We start from the raw sequence: 20154 nt of genomic DNA, 5'->3' as shown, positions 1-20154 counted from the left end.
AATACTTACCTGTTTTGTACAAGCTTCACAGATGGAGACACCCCTATAGTATATACCGGATCACCTGCGTGGGACCCCCTAATAAAAAGGGTGTTCTTTTGTCCCCACACTAGTGCTCCAGCGTCCAGATGTGTAAACAGCTGCTGAGTGTCCTCTCCTTATACATAATCTACTTTGCATTTCATTCTAGTTACAAACCCATCTAGACAACAAACTTATTTTAAGAGAAGTAGGCCAGAAAAAATGTATTATGCATCTGGACAAAACATGGTGTTTTATTGACCGAACATACAATGTTTCCTACGAACGAATAATGCGTCCATGAACATGAAAGTTGCCATTTTAAACTGTACAACAGTAAAGAAAAGCACATGGAGCAGCATGAACGTTCTAAAAATAACGAATAGGAACACAGCACAACTACTTACTTTTTTGCAGCACTCTCCTGATCCTTCTATACTGATCGTGCTCCCTGATTTTCAGGTCCGACCACCGCTTCCTCAGTTGATCCTTGGATCGCCTTACCCCAAAATTCTTCTGCAGACTCTTCACAACTTTCCCCATGATCTTGGCCTTTCTGACATTGGAGTTGGGGTAAGGTCCATACTTCCCGTCATAGTCGACCCTCTTCAGTATGTCGACCATCTCCACCATCTCTACAAAGGCCATATTTGATGCCTTAAATATTCTCCTCCGGGATTGTGACGTTTCTGGCTCCGGGCTTTCCTCCTCCTCCTCCTCCTCCTCGTTGCTGTAATTAGCACGCACCTGCTCTGTCTCTGCAATGTGCTCTTCCCCACTGTGCCAAACGAGAAGGGGCGGGGAATAGACTAGAAAGAACGTCAGGGCGGAGTTTCACGCATGCACAGTGTATATAAAGCGTAACACGCACACGTTGTACGTACGATCTGTGAGCAGAGGAAGGAGTATAGGAAGCACCGATCGTGATAATGAAGGTAACATTTAAACTTGGGCCTATGCTGCTTAGAGATTGAGACCTATATTGGGACAAGATTAGGAGACTTTAGCCTGACATTAGGGTTTGTCTTGTGTATTGCAGATAAAATGGATGTCTTCAATGACCACAACTTCCTCCCCCTGTTCATAGACAAATACAGGGAGCTGCCCTGTCTGTGGCAGGTCAAACAGCCGCATTATAATCATAAACAAAAGAGACAGGCAGCACTGGAGAAACTGCTGGAGTTGGCGAAGCTGTTGGTCCCCACGGCAACCATCCCCTATTTAAAAGCCAAAATTGGTGGCCTGAGGAGCACATATCTTAGGGAGCACAAGAAGGTCCAGGATTCCCAGAGATCCGGAGCTGCAGCAGATGACATTTATGTCCCCAGGCTGTGGTACTATGAGAGACTGCGATTTCTGTCAGACCAGACTGAAGTCAGGGAATTCCTCTCAACCCTTCCCTCCACTCTTCCTTCCACCCCAGCTGAGGCTTCCGATGTCCAACCTGGGCCTTCCAGCCAGGAAGAAGTGGAGGAGCCCAGCTTGAGCCAGGTATAGCATTCTTCTACAGATTTCTGGTCAATAAATAACTTATGTTTACTAGATGTTATTATTGCTCACTAATTGCTAATTTAATAAAGTGTTTTACATATCAATAGACAGTAGTGGGTAAAAATAATTGGGACAAGAATGAAAAATGCTGGGCTTAGAATGATAATCTTTTATATTTCTTAACATTCAATTTGCAACAATCATGAGATGAAAATTGTGTGTGATTGATGAAGAAAAAACTAAAACTATGTCCCTTTTTCATACACAGGAAGACCTCAGCCAGGAGGAGGCTGTGGCATGTGGCACACAGGAGGAGGCTGTGGAATGTGGCACACAGGAGGAGGCGGGGGTAAGTGTCAGCCAGGAGGTGGCCGGGCCCAGTAGGAGCCTCACAGAATCCCAGGTTCCTCCCCTCCGCCTTCCAAACAAAAGACCCAGGAAGGGGAGTAACATGGAGGATTCAGCACTCAGGCTGATTCAGGAGGCTTCTGCTTCCCTCAGAGTCACCCCCACTCGCAAAGAGGTCTTTGCCTCAATGGCTGCCACAAAACTGCAGGACATGCAGGAGGGCTAACGCCTCATGTGTGAGGAAATCATTTATAAAACATTAAATAAGGGGTTGAGGGGTGAAATCACACCCAATACCTACCTGAGTGAGTTGCATCATCCTCCTCCTCTTCCTCCTCCTGCCACAACTCCACCACCACAGACACAGCATGGAAGGAAGAGTGGAAGGAAGACAAGAAAGTGATGGCCTGGGTTCAGTCTGGTCTGACAAAAGATGCAGGCTCTTGTATGACCACAGCCTGGGGACATGTATGTCATCTGCTGCTGTTCATGATCTCTTGGACTTCTGGACCAGACTGCACTCCCTTATATATGGACTCCTCAGGCCACCAATTTTGCAGTAAAATAATTGATGTGTGCCCTGGGGGCCAAAGGCTTCACCAATTTCTGCTGTTTCTCCAGCGTTGCCTCCCTCTTTCTTAGGTTAGGACCCCTTAAAAAATTTTTGGTTTATTTTATTATACTCGCCTATGTGTGTTTTCCTTCAAAAAGGACAGTTTGTTTGTGAGGAGGCAGGTACATTTCAAAACTACAATGTAAAATTAACAAGAGACACCAACACCAAGCAGAGTAAATAATACAAGATAATAATGGTGTTGTGGTAACTTGACACACAAAACACACCCAAAAAAAAAACACAAGATCAGGATTTAAAAAAAAAAAAATTAATCTAAAAACATCAAAAAAATTTTTTTTTTCGGTAGATATGACACATCAAAATATTATATTCATGAAATCACGATAAATAATAAAGAAAGAAGTTTGTGAGAAGTCTGTGTGAATATGAGCAGCAAAACAACTTCATTCTTCTAGCGTTATAAAGAAGAAGAGAGTGCGCTGCATTAAACAATTTAAAACATTGCAGCGTGACGAAAGTGCTATATCCATTCCGAACGCTAATTTTACCAGACCGAGCAGTTCCGTCTCGGAATTTATTCTGAGCATGCGTGGCACTTTGTGCATCGGAATTGTCCACACACAGTCGGAATTGACGCGAACGGATTTTGTTGTCGGAAAACTTTATAGCCTGCTCTCAAACTTTGTGTGTCGAAATTTCCGACGGGAAAAGTCAGATGGAGCCCACACACGGTCGGAATTTCCGATAACAAGCTCCGATCGCACATTTTCTATCGGAAATCTGACCGTGTGTACAGGGCATAAGTATCTGTTTGCATACAGGGCTCGCACCCTCCACCTGGGATAAAGGCTTTTGGAGCAGCAGGGTAAGAGAAACTGCCTTAGAGCGATGTACATGTACATATATGGTGGCTATAATAGTTTTCTTTTTTAAGACTTTTTTCCCCTCTGTTTTCACACGGCGACCTGGCCAGTAACACACTTCCTGCATTAGAGCGCTCCTACTCTGGGTGAAAGAGCACAGGGTGCACAGCAGACAGCAGCATTGTCAGTCTGGGGGGGGGGGGAGTATCAGATGTATTAGCAGTTTTAAATACACTAACAAATCAAATCAAAACTCCAGCTAACACTTTATAAGCAGTTACAGCAAACAGTTTTTTTTAAAGGTTTTATATGAATAAATAAAAGCTGTTCATTGAATGCAATTCTTTGATAGCATCTGTAAAAAAACTCCCTTTATCTACTTTCACTTTTTTTATCCCCTCCTTCTCTCATTGGTTGGAATTATTTATTTTTTTTCTACTGGCTGACCTGCCATTGATGTAATTTTATTCTGTAGATATACTTTCACAGTTTCTATCTCAGAAGATCTGTAGCATGAGAGAGGGAGCAAAAAAGAACTTCCATGAGCAGGCACTGGTGGATGGGGAAGCAGGAGGAATGGTATGGTTTACATTAATGTTGGTCATGCCTCAAATTCTGACATACACTCAACAGTAGGCAGCAGAGTTAAGCCTAGTAGACAGAATGTCAGGCAGCATCGGCTTATTTAATAGAAACCGTCATTCAGCCCGTGTGTACTGCAGCCGGTCAGCCGACTTCTGTCAATGGGGCATGGCTGAAAAAGGTCTGCCAATCGTGTGCCAATCAGCGCTTTTAGCCAATGGCTGAGAGCGATGAATGGAGTGTTTTGGCAGAGGGTCTTCTCCTAATCAGAACACAATGTCACAGCAGGGGATATCACTGTACTAACATCGGATTGTTAGTACAGCGGCTCCTCCGGAGCTGTCAGGTTTTTTTTCCAGCCCTGCTGGGTTGAATAAAAAAAAAATAATAGTGTGTACTAGGCTTTGGGGAAAGATTTAAATGATGAAGATTGGTCTTGTATCTGGGACACAGTAAATCCTGCTCATGTAACTAGCCGTAATAAACAATAACAAAGTCATGACTGTTTGGTACTTAGTACGCACCCAAATTGCTCCATTTGTTCCTGGCTACTCTCCTCATGGTTTTCAGGGAGGTGGACAACTAGGATCCAGCAATTCCGGACTGCTGTTTTCTCGCTCCTTACAACTCTAATGGGACAGGAAGTCCCGCTCACAGCGGAATATGCTCTACTCTGTCCTTGACCACCCAGTCTCCTCAAGATTCCTCAAGGTACAATTCAGTTATGGTCCATGTTCCTACTACTGCTCAGCAGACAATTCGTAAGGCACAGAGAACTTCCAATCTATCTACAGCTAAAAGTAAATCCAGGATTACGCAGACTATGCTGCATGAGAAAGCCGAGGCCAGGTTGTCTGACGCAATGTAAACATGCTCTGCTATCTGGAACCCCTGGTTCACACATTTTCTTCCTTTTGGAACTGACATGGGCTTGCTGGGTCTTTAGGCTTGGTTTGGCTGTGGCCATTTTACCTACCCCTTTTTCTCCTATGTCCACCCTTCCCTCCTTCTTATCTGCTTTCCTCACCCCCAGAACCTGTGGATCTGAACCCCTTTTGGCAATGCGCTGTATGTTTCTCCTTTCTGTATTGATAATCCTAATAACAACCTGGACTATTGTCTATTCCCCCTTCCCCTGATGATGTCAGATGTGACGAAACGCATAGGAAGGAGCCACGCACATACACCATCACGCACCCAGTCGCATGTCAGCCATCTTTGATGCTGGAAGAAACCTACTTTCCTGGCGTTTGTCATGCTGAACCTATGCTGGATTTACGCTTAACATTTTCTGATGATACGTGAGTGCAACTTCATTATCTATTAAAGGAATATTGGTTTTAGCAATACACTATTGGAGTGTTTTTGTCTTATATTCGGTCTGGTTTTGGAACGAGTGTATGCCTATACTGCCTTGGCCTAAGTGTTGGAGTTGCTGGATCACCCCCTGAGAGGGGCCCACCTGCCTGTTGACCACTGAAGCTTAATTCTATTTGTGACTTTTTGAATCACTTATTCTGTTTCTCCACTGACTTTTTGTTATTTCAATTGTTTATTATTTTAATATTCTAGTATTGCTTTGTTATTGTCCCTTCCCAACGCTATACCCAGCTGCCCTAATTTGTATCTTTATGCTATGAAAAAAACATAACTACTGTTGTTTTGTCGCACTTTAAGATGTTTGTAGCAAAATGTTTAAAACTCAATAAAAATGTATTGAAAATAAAGGTGGTCATACATGAAGCACTTTATCATTGGCTTGATCTCCACAGAGGTAGTGAATAGCACAGCTGACCTGTCTCTTTTTCCTAAAAGCTGAGAATAATAAGAAATGATCTAGCTTGGAAAATCTATTTAAAATGTGATACTGGCCTCCTGAGAAGACACTTCACACTCAATACACTGTCACATACTGTAATTGCACCAAAATACCTGGCATTGTCTGACATTCTCCTTCTGTGGAAATTAGAAAAAAAAAAAAAGAGTGCACGAACCTCGTGCAATAAAAACTCAGTATTTATTAATATAAAAAAAAAAGAAAAAGAGAAAAGTCCCAGGGTAATAAGCACATCTCATGTTGGTGGAGTCTGCATGCTCTTCCTGCTCTTGCATGGGTTTCCTCTGACACTCCAAAGATACTGTCAAGTTTATTGGCCTCTGTCTAAAATTGGCCCTTGTATGATATTCTACTGAATACGCCCAAGCCTCCTGCATCACCATCTGCCCAAACAGTAGAAAAAACTATTTGAATCCTTAGGGAGAAAAGCGCTATAAATATTAAATATTGCAATAATTATTTATTAATAAAATAAAGTTGCCTGGATATAATTGGCATGCCGTGGCCAAAGGTGGGTTGTGTAGTAGTTCATGAGGCTGACAAATAATTACAGTGCCTTGAAAAAGTATTCATACCCCTTGAAATTTTCCATATTTTGTTTTGTTACAACCAAAAAATGTAAATGAATTTTTTTGGGATTTTATGTGATAGACCAACACACCACCTTTCGCTGAAATTATAGCTGCAGGTCTATTTGGGGATGTCTCTACCAGCTTTGCACATCTAGAGAGTGAAATTTTTGCCCATTCTTCTTTCCAAAATAGCTCAAGCTCTGTCAGATTGGATGGAAAGCCTCTGTGAACAGCAATTATCGAGTCTTGCCACAGATTCTTAATTGGATTTAGGTCTGGACTTTGACTGGGCCATTCTAACACATGAATATGCTTTGATCTAAACCATTCTATTGTAGCTCTGGCTGTATGTTTAGGGTCGTTGTCCTGCTGGAAGGTGAACCTCCGCCTTTTGCAGACTCTAACAGGTTTTCTTCTAACATTGCCCTTTATTTGGCTTCATCCATCTTCCCATTAACTCTGACCAGCTTCCCTGTCCCTGTTGAAGAAAAGCATTCCCACAACATGTTGCTGTCACCACCATGTTTCACGGTGGGGATGGTGTGTTCAGGGTGATGTGCAGTTAGTTTTCCACCGCACATAGCGTTTTACTTTTAGGCCAAAAAGTTCAATTATGACCACAGCACCTTCTTCCACATGTTTGCAGGACTTCTTATGGCTTTCTTTCAACAATTGCTTTCTTCTTGCCACTCTTCCATACAGGCCGGATTTGTGGAGTACACGACTAATAGTTGTCTTGTGGACAGATTTCTCCCACCTGAGCTGTGGATCTCTGCAGCTCCTCCAGAATTACAATGGGCCTCTTGGACGCTTCTCTGATCAATGCTCTCTCCCTGCCCAGCCTGTCAGTTTAGGTGGACGGCCATGTCTTGGTAGGTTTGCAGTTGTGCCATACTCTTTCCATTTTCGGATGATGGATTGAACAGTGCTCCGTGAGATGTTCAAAGCTTGGGATATCTTTTTTTAACCTAACCCTGCTTTAAACTTCTCCACAACTTTATCCCTGACCTGTCTGGTGTGTTTCTTGGCCTTCATGATGCTGTTTGTTCACTAAGGTTCTCTAACAAACCTCTGGGTTTCACAGAAAAGCTGTATTTATACCGAGATTAAATTACACACAGGTGGACTCGATTTATTTACTAATTAGGTGACTTCTGTGTCCTACAAAGTATTGACTCAGGGGTGCTGAATACAAATGCACACCACACTTTTCACATATTTATTTGTAAAGAATTTTAAAAACCATTTATCATTTTTCTTCCACTTCACAATTATGTGCCACTTCGTGTTGGTCTATCACATAAAATCCCAATAAAATACATTTACGTTTTCTGGTTGTAACATGACAAAATGTGGAACATTTTCAAGGGGTATGAATACTTTTTCAAGGCATTCTATCTTTCTCAAGTGATTTGGCAGTTGCAAGAATTAATACACAGCCCCATCACTGGCCATGACACGTGGATTGCATCCAGCTTACTTACTCCAGCAGCCTCAGATGAACTTCTTCCCAGGGACCTTTATTGCTTTTATATTAATAAAAATACATAAAATATGTTTTATTGCACAAGATCTGTGTGCTCTTACCTTATGACCTTATGTCAACTCCAGGAGTATAGCTATAGCTGTATTCCCAAAGCTCCGTAAAACTGTCAGATGTACATTAAAGAAATAGGTCCAGGAGGTGGCATGCACCTCGTTGGACTTAACTCATAGTATGCCAGCACATTTTACCGATTGGCTGAATTCCTGGAGTTCAGCATTAACAAACAGATGTCTATTATAAAAAGTTATCTAAAAATCTGTATACAAAGTACAGTCAGGATAATATGGCACAGAAAATAAAACATTTTAGGTAAACTTTACAATATAACTAATACAGTGTAAATGAAAATACTTCATTTTCTTTTAACAATATATAAATAGCAAGTTTACTACATAAGCTTCTGAAATTTCTACAGAATACAACAAAGCTCTATAAATACAAGAAAATAAAACTAACACAGTGCGTATGTCTGATGAAACTGTGAATATTCCTCTGTGCGTTATTACCAGCAGATTTTTAGAGTAATAAACTCTTAAATATTTAAAAGCCATCATTTAATAGACAGAATATATGCATTCTCCAAGAGACCATACAGGAAGAATATTTGTATTTAGATCACTCATTCAAACATACCTTTCGCAGTTTCTCCAGTAAGACGGGTATCCCTGCCAGACGTTTAAGAGCCCTTTGGTAGTCCCGATGCCGTAAAATCAAGCGGACCAGCTCTAAGTCACGTGTGCTGACTGCTTCCTGAAGCACTGATAAAAATTAAATGACTGTGTTAAAAATTGCAACTATGCGACTATGCAACTATTTTACACTATTCAGCTGTAAAAAGTTCTCCTGAACAAATTTGACTATGCTACATTGTTTATAATTAATGTTTTCTGTTAATACAAAGGTATCCCAATGATTGTTAGCTCATGAGCCACATTCACAATAAATAAATGCTTAAACATGCCATTATTTACAAAGGCACATAAATCGCAGGCATCATCCACATCAGCCTCCTGATATGACCAGTTCCACATAATATGCCATGGTATGCATGGTTATTTATGTATGAAAGCCCTAAATTAATCCTGGACTACATGCATTCATAAGGGCATAATGAATGTTGCCCTGATTGAAGCAGGATACAAAGTGGTTGCGCAATGGTATCTTGTGCCAGAACGCCTCTCCAAAATGTATTCGGATTCGTTCCCCTCCTGCTTTCGGGGCTGTGGACAGGTTGGCTCTGCTCTTCATATGTGGTGGACTTGTTCTAAGGTCCATCACTTCTGGATACGGGTTTATTCCTTAATTCACTCAGTTACCATGGTTAACATTACTAAAGACCCTTGCATAGCCTTGCTTAAGGGACCTGTGGAGAATATCCCAAGGTACACACAGACTCTAATATATTATATGTTTTTGGCAGCCAAAATATCCATTGCTACTGCTTGGAAAAGTCCAGTGATCGACTTAGCTTTTAAGGAAGCGCAAACTAACCTGGATCATGCTCAATGAAAAATTGGTCAGCGTCCTACGGGACAAACAAACCCTGTTTGAAAAAGTGTGGGCCCCTTGGCTTTCTTACCTAAGGGTACCGAACACTTGGGATTAACAGTGGATCGGTGCTGGGATGGACTCCTGAACAGGTGTGGTCTCACCTCTTTGTTCTCCTTTCTGACTCACTTCCTTCTCTTTTTTTTTTTTTACTTGCTTCTTCCATTCCTTCACTTAAGTGCAAGATGGGCCCTCTGGCCGAACCCGCTGTCTCGATTTTGGGGCTCCCGTCTAGGTTTTGTTGGTAACAATGTCCCTCAAAGGATATGTCGCTGCTACACTCGAGTTTTCTACGTATACAATACTTATATATATATTTTTTTTTTTTTTGGGGGGGGGGGGTTCAATAATTAAGTTCAGTGATGGATGACATAATGGTCACTATGGTTGTAATAATGTCAATATTATGCTTATAGGTTGCCTAGGTAGATGGGTGGGTGAATGCTGTCCTGCTTGATCCCTCCGCCAAATGCACAAAGTTGGCCTGATGAAAGGCACATGGGTTGTTTGGCCTATTAGTGACATATAAACGAATATGTTTCTCAATAATCGTTTTCTTATAAGTTGACCACTATGTCACAGTCTCTAATACCCAATGGTGGACCTTAATAGATTTATGTCTTAATTCCTTAGCTTTAAAACATGCTATTGAAGACTTCATGTTGAATGTTCATGTCAGGGCCATTTTGCACTCTTTTGTATTAAATTACAACGTTTAACTGTAATTCTGAAAATTGAATAAACCGATTGAAACAGAAAGCCCTAAATTAGTATGCATGGCTCCCCATTTAAGTAGTTTTCAGATAGGCCCGGACTAGGACAAAAACAGTTCCGTGCATTCCAGAACGAGCAGCCAATTCCTCCAGGGATGGGGGGTAGCCTGGCGACGTGCCACCAACACAGAGCAGATCCCCCACACTGCAACGCAAACCCCACCAACTGCCGCCCACACAAAGGACCCCCACTGACAGACCACCACAACTACTGTCCCCTCCAGCCACTGACAGGCCCCCTCCCTCAAACACCACCCCCGCCAAACTACCGACCTCCAACCCCCACTGACAGCCCCCAACCCCCCCAAATACCATCCCCTCCCTCCACTGACAGACCCGCAACCCCCACCCCTAATCCCATTTTCATGCTATAGCTGATGTTACATAGTTACATAGTAGGTGAGGTTGAAAAAAGACACAAGTTCATCAAGTCCAACCAATGTGTGATTATGTGTCAGTATTACATTGTATATCCATGTATGTTGTGGTCATTCAGGTGCTTATCTAATAGTTTCTTGAAGCTATAGATGCTCCCCGCTGAGACCACCGCCTGTGGAAGGGAATTCAACATCCTTGCTCCTCTTACAATAAAGAACCCTCTACGTAGTTTAAGGTTAAACCTCTTTTCTTCTAATTTTAATGAGTGGCCACGAGTCTTGTTAAACTCTCTTCTGCGAAAAAGTCTTATTTCTATTGTAGGGTCACCAGTACGGTATTTGTATATTGAAATCATATCCCCTCTCAAGCGTCTCTTCTCCAGAGAGAATAAGTTCAGTGCTCGCAACCTTTCCTCATAACTAAGATCCTCCAGACACTTTATTAGCTTTGTTGCCCTTCTTTGTACTCGCTCCATTTCCAGTACATCCTTCCTGAGGACTGGTGCCCAGAACTGGACAGCATACTCTAGGTGGACCAGAGTCTTGCAGAGTGGGAGAATTATCGTTTTATCTCTGGAGTTAATCCCCTTTTTAATGCATGCCAATATTCTGTTTGCTTTGTTAGCAGCAGCTTGGCATTGCATGCCATTGTTGAGCCTATCATCTACTAGGACCCCCAGGTCCTTTTCCATCCTAGATTCCCCCAGAGGTTATTTTTTCCACCCAAATGCATTATTTTACATTTTTCTACATTGAACCTCATTTGCCATGTAGTTGCCCACCCCATTAATTTGTTCAGATCTTTTTGCAAGGTTTCCACATCCCATGGAGAAGTTATTGCCCTGCTTAGCTTAGTATCGTCTGCAAATACAGAGATTGAACTGTTTATCCCATCCTCCAGGTCGTTTATGAACAAATTAAATAGGATTGGTCCCAGCACAGAACCCTGGGGAACCCCACTACCCACCCCTGACCATTCCGAGTACTCCCCATTTATCACCACCCTCTGAACTCGCCCTTGTAGCCAGTTTTCAATCCATGTACCCACCCTATGGTCATGCCAACGGATCTTATATTGTACAGTAAACGTTTATGGGGAACTGTGTCAAATGCTTTTGCAAAATCCAGATACACCACGTCTACGGGCCTTCCTTTATCTAGATGGCAACTCACCTCCTCATAGAAGGTTAGTAGATTGGTTTGGCAAGAACGATTCTTCATGAATCCATGCTGATTACTGCTAATGATACCGTTCTCATTACTAAAATCTTGTATATAGTCCCTTATCATCCCCTCCAAGAGTTTACATACTATTGATGTTAGGCTAACTGGTCTGTAATTCCCAGGGATGTATTTTGGGCCCTTTTTAAATATTGGTGCTACATTGGCTTTTTTCCAATCAGCTGGTACCATTCCAGTCAGTAGACTGTCTGTAAAAATTAGGAACAACGGTCTGGCAATCACTTGACTGAGTTCCCTAAGTACCCTCGGATGCAAGCCATCTGGTCCCGGTGATTTATTAATGTTAAGTTTCTCAAGTCTAATTTTAATTCTGTCCTCTGTTAACCAAGGAGGTGCTTCCTGTGTTGTGTCATGAGGATAAACACTGCAGTTTTGGTTACTGAAGCCCCCCGATTCACTTGTGAAGACTGAGGAGAAGAATAAATCCAATACCTTCGCCATCTCCCCATCCTTTGTAACCAGATGTCCTTCCTCATTCTTTATGGGGCCAATATGGTCTGTCCTCCTTTTTTACTGTTTACATACTTAAAGAATTTCTTGGGATTTTTTTTGCTCTCCTCCGCCATGTGTCTTTCATATTCTATCTTAGCCGTCCTAATTGCATCCTTACATTTCTTGTTGCATTCTTTATAAAGTCTGAATGCTGAGGATGATCCCTCAACCTTGTATTTTTTTAAGGCCTTCTCCTTTGCTGTTATATACATTTTTACATTGGAATTAAGCCATCCATGACTTTTGTTCGCTCTTTAAATTTTTTTCCCAATGGGATACATTGGCTAATGCCCTTATTTAATATGCTCTTAAAGCAAACCCATCTCTCCTCCGTATTCTTTGTTCCTAATATTTTATCCCAATTTATGCCTTTTAGCAAGGTTTGTAGTTTAGGGAAGTTGGCTCTTTTGAAATTCAGTGTCTTTGTATTCCCTTTATGTTTCCTATTTGTGTGATTTATACTGAAACTAATTGACCTGTGATCACTGTTACCTAAATTTCCCCGTATTTCCACATCCGTGATCAGGTCTGTATTGTTGGTAATCAGTAGATCCAGTAATGTTTTATTTCTAGTTGGTGCGTCTACCATCTGACCCATAAAATTGTCCTGCAAGACATTAAGGAACTGGCGAGCTTTAAATGAATACGTGGTTCCCTCCGCCCAGTCTATGTCTGGATAATTAAAATCCCCCATTATGATAACACTTCCCATCCTTGCTGCTAATCCAAATTGTGATAGGAGATCTGTCTCCACGTCCTCCCTCAGGTTAGGGGGCCTATAGCATACTCCCAGTATTATTTTCCCCTTAGCTTCATCCCTTTGGAGCTCTACCCATAAGGAATCCACCTCCTCCCTAGCTCCCTCAGTGATGTCATCTCTCACATTCACTTGTACATTATTCTTGATATATAGGCATACCCCTCCCCCTTTTTTACCCTCTCTATCCTTGCGGTAAAGGGTATACTTTTGAATGTTTGCCAGCCAATCATGAGAGCTGTTGAACCAGGTCTCTGAAATTTCCACAAAATCCAAATCCTCCTTGTACAACAGTATCTCTAGTTCACCCATCTTGTCCGCCATGCTCCTGGCATTGGTGAACATGCCACATTGTTTAGACCAGTCGCATATTGTCCTCGTATTGGGTGTTTCGAGATTGCAACTAGGACTTGCTACTATACTTACCTTGTGTTTTTGCGCTTTGGTCAACCTACCACTAATGCCCCCAACACTACCCTCTGGAATATCTTCCGTGCTGACTATCTCTACCTCTGGACCCTCCCCCCCATCGCCTAGTTTAAAAACCCCTCTAACTTTTTTGCCATCTTCATTCCCAGCAGATCTGCACCCTCCTCATTTAGGTGCAGTCCGTCCCTTCTATAGTACCGATTATCGACTGAGAAGTCGGCCCAGTCCTCCAGGAACCCAAACCCCTCCTTAATACACCAGCTCTTCAGCCACTTGTTTACTTCCCTAATCTCCCTCTGCCTTTCTGGTGTGGCTCGATGTACCGGTAGTATTCCTGAGGCTACTGCCTTGGAGGTCCTTTTCCTCAATTTAGCTCCTAAGTCCCTAAAATCGTTCTTTAGGACACTCCATCTGCCTCTGACTTTGTCATTGGTGCCAACGTGCACCATGACAGCTGGGTCTTCTGCAGCCCCTCCCAGTAATCTGTCCACAAGATCCGTGATGTGCCAATGTGAAATCCTATATCCCAGTGTATCCCCACTGGTAATTATGATGACTCGTGACTGTGTCTCCACGCGGCTGTCAAGGTGCCTGAGTTTGTGTCATGCCTGTGTCCCCACTGACTATTCAGCATTTAAGGAGTTAACTGAGTTTAGTTACCTCTTTGGGTGCAGCTCAGCGAACGGTTTGTTTTGCCTAAACCCAGCACATGCACAGTTGCTGCAGAGGATACAGATCTTTTCGCTGAGAGAGGAGACACAGGCATGGCCACACAGCGGCAGACGAGCAGCGAACACGGACTGCGTCAGCCCCGTCCTGGACCATGGCCGCCGGCCATCTCCTGCCACGCGGTTCAGTCACCAACAGGCCGCTCCTACCAGGACATGCGGCCCTGGCCCACTAGGCAAATGTCCAGCGTGCCCTATGGCCAGTTCAGGTCTGTTTACAGACATGTCTTCTAATCATCTCACCAGCCTCAGTGATAGCAATCTGTCGTTTCAGCTATTCAGACCACACAGATACAGTAATAATAGATAAACTGTATGATGTTACAGTATGTGTGAGCAGCATCAAATGGATAAACCTGACACTTCCAGGCACTGAAGGGCCATGAGAGAGTGTATACCCACTGGGGTTCAATGCAGAGGGAGAAGAGCCACTGTCTGTGCTGTGCTAAGTTAGGGTCAGGTGGAACTTGGGTGGTCTCCAGCTACCTACTATATGTACAACGACACTTATAAGAAGACCTTGAAATGCAAAGAAGTACCAAGAGCCATGGGATTACTATGGGGTCCTTCAGTTTGGGTGGTGAAAACTGTATGTCTCCATAATGATTTGACCAGAAGACAGTATTATGCAACAAATAGTGTGGGATAAAATGCATGTATATGCAAGTAACAAGTTAAAGTCACACAAGGTCAAACAAGGATGCTGTGTAGGTGCCCAATGTCCACCTTATCAACCAAAGACCTCAGCCGATGTTAGGATGCTGGTGGCTAACTTGCACAGTGTCCAAGGTTGTAATTTTGCACAATGAATACCTGTGGCTTTTTGTAACAAAAAAGCAGGTTTGATCCACCCGCTGGCTTATACATAATTTGGGTCAATTTTTAGGCATTTTGCCAAGACACCCCTGAAGAGCCCAGAAGGTTCCCCAGGGTATTTAGGCACCCTTGTTGAAAAAGGCAGAATAGTGCAATAGTGCATTCTATTGTTGTCAGCTTTAATGGGGGTGGTAGGGGTGAACATTTAGTTAATGAAGAATTCCAGGTATGGCATATTTTTTAATAGTTACTTTGGTCCAGCTTGGACCAATGTAAATATGTACAGTACATACCATTTCTGACCAATGCGCCTGGAAGCTGGACAGTGCTACTACAGTGATATCCACTAGTTTCCAGATCCCATGCTGATCAGCCACCCTGATGCATTTCAAAAACAGGAGGTTGGCTACTCAGTATGGGTGCCATTCAGAGAATGTTTTTCATCTCCTGAATGAATGCAAACCGCTTTCTGATTAGAAGATGCGGAGAGAAGGGCAAGTGACGTCATGCTCTCCACCTCGTCCAATCAGAGAACACTTTGCATTCATTCTGGAAATGGTGCCCATGACTGCATCAGACCGGCTGCTCGGGACGGGACCCGGAAGCAAGTGGTGATCACTGGAGTAGAGGTGTCAACATCAGTGATTTCCATCTTCCAAGGGCATTGGCCAGGTATGGCATATACATACAGTAGTCATTTGTCTAAGCTGGACCAATGTACCTATGTAAAAATATACTATGACTGGAATGCTTCTTTAAGTTTGTAATATTAAATACCTTTTACCAAAGGAAATTTTACATCTGAACAAGAAAAAAAAATCTGGGAATATAAATATACTGATGATCAGCACACTACCGGAAAAGTTAAACTAGGGGGCATGATTTCTGACTCCTTATATAAACTAACTGCCACGAGTACTATAGTAAAATGAGACTTTTTGACTTTTAACACTACAGCGCTAAAAAGCAATTCTCTAAAGCCTTGGTGTCCAACCTGTGGCACTGGGAAAGGCCGCAAGTGTCTTTTTGCACTTATTGTGCAGCCTTTGAAGCCACTGCAGACAGTTTTTGTTGAACATTTTTTCATATATACAACACTTTATAAAACCAATTGCGGTAGCAACTTTCCATAGCGTGGCAAGAAAATAAGGTAGAAGTAAAGGAAAGCCTCCATATCGAAATAGATCATCTTAAGCAAACATAATCCCTTAACCAGATCTCCTGTCTGGAGAATACAACCTCAGCAGCACAATGCAATTAAGGTAAGTAGCAGCGAAGTGAACATTGACTACTCGTTTTACAAAAAAGAATGCCTGCAGACAGTTTTATGTCTTTTTTTTTTACCTAGATGCTTTTATCAGGCCAGTGAAGGAAACTATTTTAAAAACTGGGTTTTAGTAGTTAAAGTGGGTGTTCACCCCCCCCCCCTTCATTTTTTCTAACTCCTGCTTACCGGGTAGCGGGTTATGTACAATTCAGATACTCACCCACCCAATAGGTCCAGTGTTGTTTTGCTGCCACTGCTCAGGTCCCTTGCCGCCATGTTCTTTTCTGACGTCATCAAGAGGCTGCCAGATCTTCCAGGCTCAGTCTCCTGGGATACATGATGTGCATATCCCAGGAGGCACAGTGCATGTCATTCACATAGGCAAGCAAAGAGCATGGCGGGCAAGACCAAAACCTCTTCATTAAAAAAAGGTGAAAGAAAAAAAAGAGAGAGCGATATTTGTGTAGTGGAGTGGAAAAGGGGTGGAAAGGAGGGAAGTTTGTTTTCAGGGTGAAGATCCACTTTAAATTCTATCAAGCTACCTTACTTTTTTCTGTGCAGTCCATTTAGTTTCTTATCGGGTATGCCTTTTTTTTAACCTCTTAGAAAGGATCTTGCTGTGGATCTTGCATGTTTACAGTCTTTGACAATCTTCTGTAGCATGTCTGCAGTTTCAGATAAACTGGAATTCCAACTTACATCTAACTAGCCTTAAACCCCCCCCCCCCCGAACATCTATGCTACCTAACCTGTATAAGAAAGGTGTACAGTATATACTTATCTATTTTTAGGCTGCTCCGGTTCAGTCGCATGATCTACCCTGCATCAGCTAGTGGCAGCTGCAGGGGAGAGGAAAAAGCGTTCTGACAATGGCTAGTAGAGCCTAGAGTGGTAATATCACCCATAGGCTTCAATGGCCCAGCCATCGTTGGAGCTCCCTCCTCTCCACTGCAGCCACGCTGGCTGACACAGGGGAGCTGGATCACGTGACTGTACCAGAGCGTGCTGAAAATAAGGTAAGTACATACTGTATATATATATATATATATATATATATATATATATATATATATATATATATATATCTTTCTTACTCGTTAGTTAGCATACAGTAGGTGTTAAGAGGGAGGAGGGAACAGTTTTAGGGCTACTTAGGTGTGTGCTGGAATTCCACTTGAATATATTATTAGATTATTAGTATTGAATATTATGTAGGGTCTTTTGGTAATATCCATGCTTGAGATCCCCCCTATCAAGTAAGTTGAACACTACTGCTCTAAAGCTTGCTTATTAGTTTTTATATGTCAGGCTTCACTATCCTTTTAACATTTTGTCTTTTTAAAATGTCTTAGAGTCTGTATATATATTTTTGCATTTACCATTTCACCTTTTATCTATCATTATAGCTGAAGAAGGAGCTTTAAATTGCTGACAGCTTGTATCTTTTTAATATTCTTACTCAGTCACTAAAAGGTATCACTACTTTTTGCCTTCTTCATCTGTAATTATGTTCCAAATGTGTTCCAAAAACCAATTTTTGTGTTCTTAAACATTCATATTACACTACAGAGATGAAGGGAAAATAGCTACACTCACCCGTCCATCCGCTGCGGTTCTCTTTGCTGACATCAGCCCCACGATTGAGCAACACTCTGGCACATTCCAGGTGACCTAATGTTGTAGCTAGATGAAGGGGGGTCCGTCCCCGGGGGTCCACCTGTTCAATCTGGTCCTGTAAAACATATACAATAACATAAGTGACAATGACAAACCTATTTTAAAAAGACTTCTGAAGTTACATACACATAATATATGTCACTGAATAGAAATTTATTGTATTGATAGGAACAGTGTAGTGATGTCAGAAAACAGGTCCTAATTGCTGTTATTTTCCATTCATAAGTCAGTACTGGTAACCAGTACTCTCTGGAGGGACAGTTGGCACTCGGGTAAAAGTCAAATGGCAATATCCTTTATTGAAATGACATGAAACAGCTGTAAAACAGCCAATGCGTTTTGGCTGTCAGGTCTGATGCCCAAAACAAATTTTCAGCTTAAAACTGAAATTTAGGTATGCATACTGCACTTATATTGGTTCAGCTTGGATGAACAATCCCTATTGAAGCTGCAAATCTCTGTTGCAGTTGCCGCTATTACAGTGTTAACAGCAGTCTTCCAGGTCCAGTGCACAGTGGCTGCCTTTCTGCTTAGTAACCACAAGGGGTCACCCACTCGGTACAGTGCCTAGTATTTTTTTCAATGACTACAAGGAATTTTTTGATTGGACGAGGTGGAGACAATGATGTCTACCCTGACCCTGCAATAGTGGCCTTTTACTTCCTTTGGTGGCTGTACATGACACGTGTGGCCTCAGCACACAGGAACTGTTAAGCGTCCACGTGCATAAGGCATAAAACCAAATTCTCTCTCTGCCTCACTGAAAGAATTGCTCAATGATACATGAATAAATAAAGAAATAGGTTAAGTTTTTATTTTTGTTATTTTAATTTTTTATAAAGAATGTGATATGCTTTATATCTAGAAAACGGTAAGTGTCCCACATAATGCACTCATTTTAGAGGTTTTAATTATGCTTAACCTTCTATAAAAGTTAGATTTAAGAATAACATTATCATCATTGCTGACTGTAAGAAAGGAGTAAAATAGAAAGTTACAACCAGACACAGTACAGACAGTATATGTGTCTCCTGTGGTCCAGTCTAGCCCCCCCCCCCCCATCCCCCCCCAATCATCTCCACATCCTTGCTTCCTGCAAAGACCACTCACATGAAATGGGAAACAAGTTAATTTTTCATTAGATGCACTTGCTAAGAGCACAGACCAGTCATGCGTACAAGAATAAAGAGATATACCAAAGGAAAAGCAGAGAACCACATATTCAGGAGGGAAGCGAACGTGGAGGTAGAGGATGAAACATTCTGAGCGAGCGAGGGGAGTGTAGTAAGCCTAGTCGGTGTTCTGGGACGCAAAACAGCTGCTTTGCTGTCTGAAAACTCTGTCTAAAGGCACTTTTACTGACAACAAAAAGCCTTTCAACCAGCATTTATATTCTGTATATGATAGCATTAAATATTTATCTTCTGAGTTAATCACAGATGCATAATTGACATTATAGATTGAGAAATATTTTCAACATGATATAGGGAAGTGTATTTCCTATACTTTGAAGCTACCATCAGAGATATGAATTGGCAGTACAGAATCTGCTAAATCTGATTGGTGTATAAGGGCAACTCAGATAGTTCTTATTGAGACACATGGTTGATGTATTGGTGAGATTCTCGAATTCCTGGGTCAGCACACCTGCTGTGACCATTGTGAGCAGGTCTTCTCCCCCTGGTGGCCATTAAATTTGCCAGAATCATCCACCTCACCAATCGCTCAGTGTCGACCGACTCTCTCTGCCATGCCCCCAGCTGGCTTTTGTTCCCCCAATCAATACAACCTAAAATATTAACAACATACAAAACTATTCTCAACTCTACCCCAAGCTACATCCCCAACCTTGTCTTCAAATATCACCCAAACCATCATTTCTGCTTCTTCCAAGTAGGGATGGGTCGAATGGACCCCTGTTCGGTTCGCATCAGAACTTTCGAACAAAAATTGTAATAATATGCACCTGTCAAACAGGTGCAGAAAAATTGTTCTTTGGGTGTCGATGGCGCCTTTCCATCGTAACCCTATAGAGGTGCTCTTGATGAAGGCAAAGAAAATTGCAATGATATGCACCTGTCAAACAGGTGCTGAAAAATGAAACCTATACCAAAAACATTCTTCCAGATGAAATGATTGAACACCCTCAAAACTAGGCAGCCTCGAAGTCCTGCAGAGATTTCACATCTCAAAAAGACTTAATCAGTGACA

General features: G+C 42.1%; 1 protein-coding gene across 6 annotated transcripts in view; it reads right to left on the bottom strand.

Annotated features, from left to right (window-relative positions):
* ANKRD13B (ankyrin repeat domain 13B) overlaps positions 1-20154 on the bottom strand; it is a 358728-nt gene that overhangs the window by 95775 nt on the left and 242799 nt on the right. For all 6 annotated transcript variants that reach the window (XM_073616842.1, XM_073616837.1, XM_073616841.1 and 3 more), the window contains exons 2-3: positions 17863-17998; positions 8471-8595 (exon numbers count right to left, since the gene is read on the bottom strand). In XM_073616842.1, the coding sequence (XP_073472943.1) occupies positions 8471-8595; positions 17863-17998 (261 nt within the window). The remainder of the gene's footprint in view (positions 1-8470; positions 8596-17862; positions 17999-20154) is intronic.

This window comes from Aquarana catesbeiana, linkage group LG02 (assembly GCF_042186555.1).
Source record: "Aquarana catesbeiana isolate 2022-GZ linkage group LG02, ASM4218655v1, whole genome shotgun sequence".
In the NCBI taxonomy this organism is placed as follows: Eukaryota; Metazoa; Chordata; class Amphibia; order Anura; family Ranidae; genus Aquarana; species Aquarana catesbeiana.
This window is presented reverse-complemented; position numbering and strand designations above follow the sequence as displayed.